At 64.3% G+C, this 3,195-nt stretch overlaps 1 protein-coding gene across 1 annotated transcript in view; it reads left to right on the forward strand.

The window, feature by feature from the left end:
- MNEG_8910 (Retrovirus-related Pol polyprotein from transposon gypsy) overlaps nucleotides 1-2,565 on the forward strand; it is a gene marked incomplete at both ends in the record, with an annotated part of 8,756 nt that extends 6,191 nt beyond the window's left edge. Inside the window, 5 exons of the mRNA XM_014042619.1 lie at nucleotides 234-353; nucleotides 1,239-1,589; nucleotides 1,761-1,861; nucleotides 2,036-2,219; nucleotides 2,543-2,565. Coding sequence (XP_013898073.1) covers nucleotides 234-353; nucleotides 1,239-1,589; nucleotides 1,761-1,861; nucleotides 2,036-2,219; nucleotides 2,543-2,565 — 779 coding nt within the window. The remainder of the gene's footprint in view (nucleotides 1-233; nucleotides 354-1,238; nucleotides 1,590-1,760; nucleotides 1,862-2,035; nucleotides 2,220-2,542) is intronic.
- Nucleotides 2,566-3,195: the final 630 nt, after the last annotated feature.

Here is a 3,195-nt window from a genome sequence, read left to right on the forward strand (position 1 = left end):
CTACATCACCCCCGATGGGCGCAAGCCTGACGAGGCCAAGGTCGCCGCCATGATGAGCCTGCCTGTACCTAGAAATCTCAAGGAGCTTCAAACAGCCCTGGGGGTGCTCAATTACTATCGGGTGTACTGCCCCGACTACAGCACCATAGCAGCACCCTTGCACGCACTCTTGCGCAAAGACGTCTCATTTAACATGTCCCCTGCGGCCATCGCCGCTTTTGAACAACTCAAAGCAGAGATCGCCAAGCCCGGCAACGCCCTGCGCCACCCCGACCCCGACAAGCCCTTCATTGTCCATACAGACTGGAGCCAGCTCGGCATTGGGGGGGTGCTGGGGCAGCTGGACGACGCTGGTAAGGAATACATAGTGGCCTGCGTCAGCAGGAGCTGCAATGAGCACGAGCGGCGCTACACTCCTTGGAAGGGGGAGGCGCTGGCAGCCACCTGGGTGCTGGCACAATTCAAGCCGTACCTGCAGGGCACGCACTTCTTGCTGGTCACTGACCATCGCCCGCTGCTGCACTTGCTGAAGGAGGCCAGGACAGGGGATGACACATCGTGGCGTTGGGTGCACATGCTGCAAGGATTTTCCTTCGACATTGTGCACAGGGCTGGCAAGAAGCACCTTAACGCTGACGCGCTCAGCCGCTTCCCACAATCCTCCACCCTCGATGTGTCTGGCGCGCAGATTGACCTTGAGGGTCAGCCTGTGCCCCGCGAGCTTCCTCGCGTCCTCATGCCTGACGGTACGTTTTGGCAGCCCACGCTTGATAGCATAGAGGACCCCAGCCAATGGGAGGCAGAGCTGCAGTCATGCCCAGTGGGTGTAGCGGCTGTCCTTGCTTTGTACCCTGCGGACGGGGTTGCTTGGCCAACACTGGCTGCCTGCAGTTTGGAAGCTGTGCTGACACTGCCTGGCCCGCACAACCCGATCGATGATCACATCCCCCACGCATACGACCTAATGGGGGGCAATCACACAGAGGGGGCCGTCACTCTGAATGCAGCAACTGCCGCTGCTGTCGTGGCGCGCGTTCTGCCAGATTTGGCCCGCCGCCGCAAGCATTCGCAAGCCTTAGCACAGCGCGCCGCTGGATGGCTTATGGCCGCTCAGCGCAAGGGGCTCCCACCTCCGGCCCATCCGCTGGGTGGGACGCCCCTCACGCTGGGGGGGGTGCAAGCGCCGGACGATACACTCCAGCTCAACACAGCCCCCGCAAGCCCCGCCTTTTTCGCAGGAGCCACCAGCGACGGCATCACCGTCTATGAGCCCTTTGGGGGCCTGTGCGCGGGCCTAGAAGCAGCGCTGCGCGCCGGCGTCAAAGTCGGACGGTACATCTACGCCGACACTGCCGCCGTCGCCCAGAAGGTCGCTCGCTTCCGCCTGCAAAGCCTGGCAGCGCTCTACCCAGCTCAGCTTTCACCCACCGCCTGCGACGACGCCTTCGTCACCCTTCCCCAAGACATCTACGCCACAACACCTGAGGCCATCCAAGCTGCTGTGCGGCAGGCCCCGGGGCCGTGGTTGGTGGTCGCGGGCTGGGAGTGCCAAGATCTGTCCAACGCGGGGGGCGGGGCTGGCCTGGAGGGTGCGCGTTCTAGGTCGCTGTTTCAGTTGGTTAGAGTCCTGAGAGCTCTCCAGCTGGCGCAGCCCGCATGCCCACCTGCCTTCCTGATAGAGAACACATCGTTCCAACTGCACCCTGACGCCCGCATTCGCCGGCAATTTGAGCAAGTCTGCCAAATACTGGGCCCCGCAGTGCTCCTCGACGCGGCGCGGTTCGGCAGCTACGCCCACCGACTGCGCAACTTCTGGACCAACCTGCTGCCACCGGCTGTGCTGGGCGCGGTTAGTCTGGAGGTGCAGCGCCCGCCGGGTCTGACAGTGCAAGCCATCCTAGATAGCGGGAGGACTGTGGGTCCTGCTCAAGGGCGGGAACGGTCACCTTGGTATCAGTGCAACGTGCCGGGGCAGCCGCTTTCAGCCCTGCCAACCCTAGTCTCACGCCACCGCTCTTACGCTTTCCGCCCTGAGGGGCGGGGGGCTGTCTTTGACACCAACACGCAATGCTGGGACGAGCCCAACGCAGATGAGCGCGAACGCGCCATGGGCTACGCCACAAGCTCCACCGCCGCCCCCGGCGTGTCCGAGGCACGTCGCCGGGAGGTGCTGGGGCGCTGCATGGACGCCAACTGCCTCCAGTCCATCCTGGCAATCGGTATGGCCTGGGGGGCAGCGCAACGGTGCAATCGCATCGCTGTGGAGTCTGCAACGCTTTCGCTATCGCTATCGCCAACGCCAATGCAAGCTTATCGCCGGGGGCCGACTGACTGCTCTGATGGGGCAGTCGGGCCTCGCAGTGGGCAGGCGGCGCCCAAGCATCTGACCAATGCAACGGCGCCCGCGTCTGGGGGGGCAGCCCTTCAGGCCGCGCAGCTCAGCCCTGGTCAGGCCGAGCCGCGCACCCATCTGCAACCACAGCGCCCTTCCCCTTGGCTCGGGTCTAGGGCACGCAGCGTCTTCACGTGCGGTGCAACGCAGGGCTCAACATCAAGCCCGCCTAGCAGCTGTGGGCAGGGCTCTCACCCTGCAACCACCAGTGACTCTCCATCTCGCAGTTCCGGCGCCTCACCAAGGGCAGCCAACAACTGTGGCGGTGAAGGGAGGGGAGGGCCCCCTCCAGCCCTTTCTTACGCCGGCATGCTTCGGCTGGCAGTTAACGTCGATGTGGCCGACGCGGCAGTCGCCACCCACGGGGGCCGAGACATCTGGGAGGACGCCGCAGCGCTTCACTACCTGCAAAACGGTGAACACGTGCCAGGGGCAAACGCGGCCCTGCGCACGCGGGTGCACAAGCGCTTGCAATACTATGCTTGGAAGGAGGGCAAACTTTGGTACCGCATGCCGGACGGGGCCACGCGGGTTGTACCTGCACCGGCCGACCGTCGCTCACTAGTCCGCGAAGCTCACGCAAAAACTGGCCACTACGGCTCGCGCAGAACGCACGCCCTGCTGCTCACCTCTTTCTGGTGGCATGGCATGGTCACTGACGTACGCCATGAGCTGCGGCGCTGCGATCTCTGCGCGCGCGCGCGCGCCACCTTCAACGTCCGCACCCCAAACCTCCAGAGCCTCCCCATATGTGGCCTGTTCTATAGGTGGGGCGTCGACTTGTTTGGCCCGCTGCCGGCAAC

This window comes from Monoraphidium neglectum (genome assembly GCF_000611645.1).
Source record: "Monoraphidium neglectum strain SAG 48.87 unplaced genomic scaffold scaffold01754, whole genome shotgun sequence".
Taxonomy (NCBI): domain Eukaryota; kingdom Viridiplantae; phylum Chlorophyta; class Chlorophyceae; order Sphaeropleales; family Selenastraceae; genus Monoraphidium; species Monoraphidium neglectum.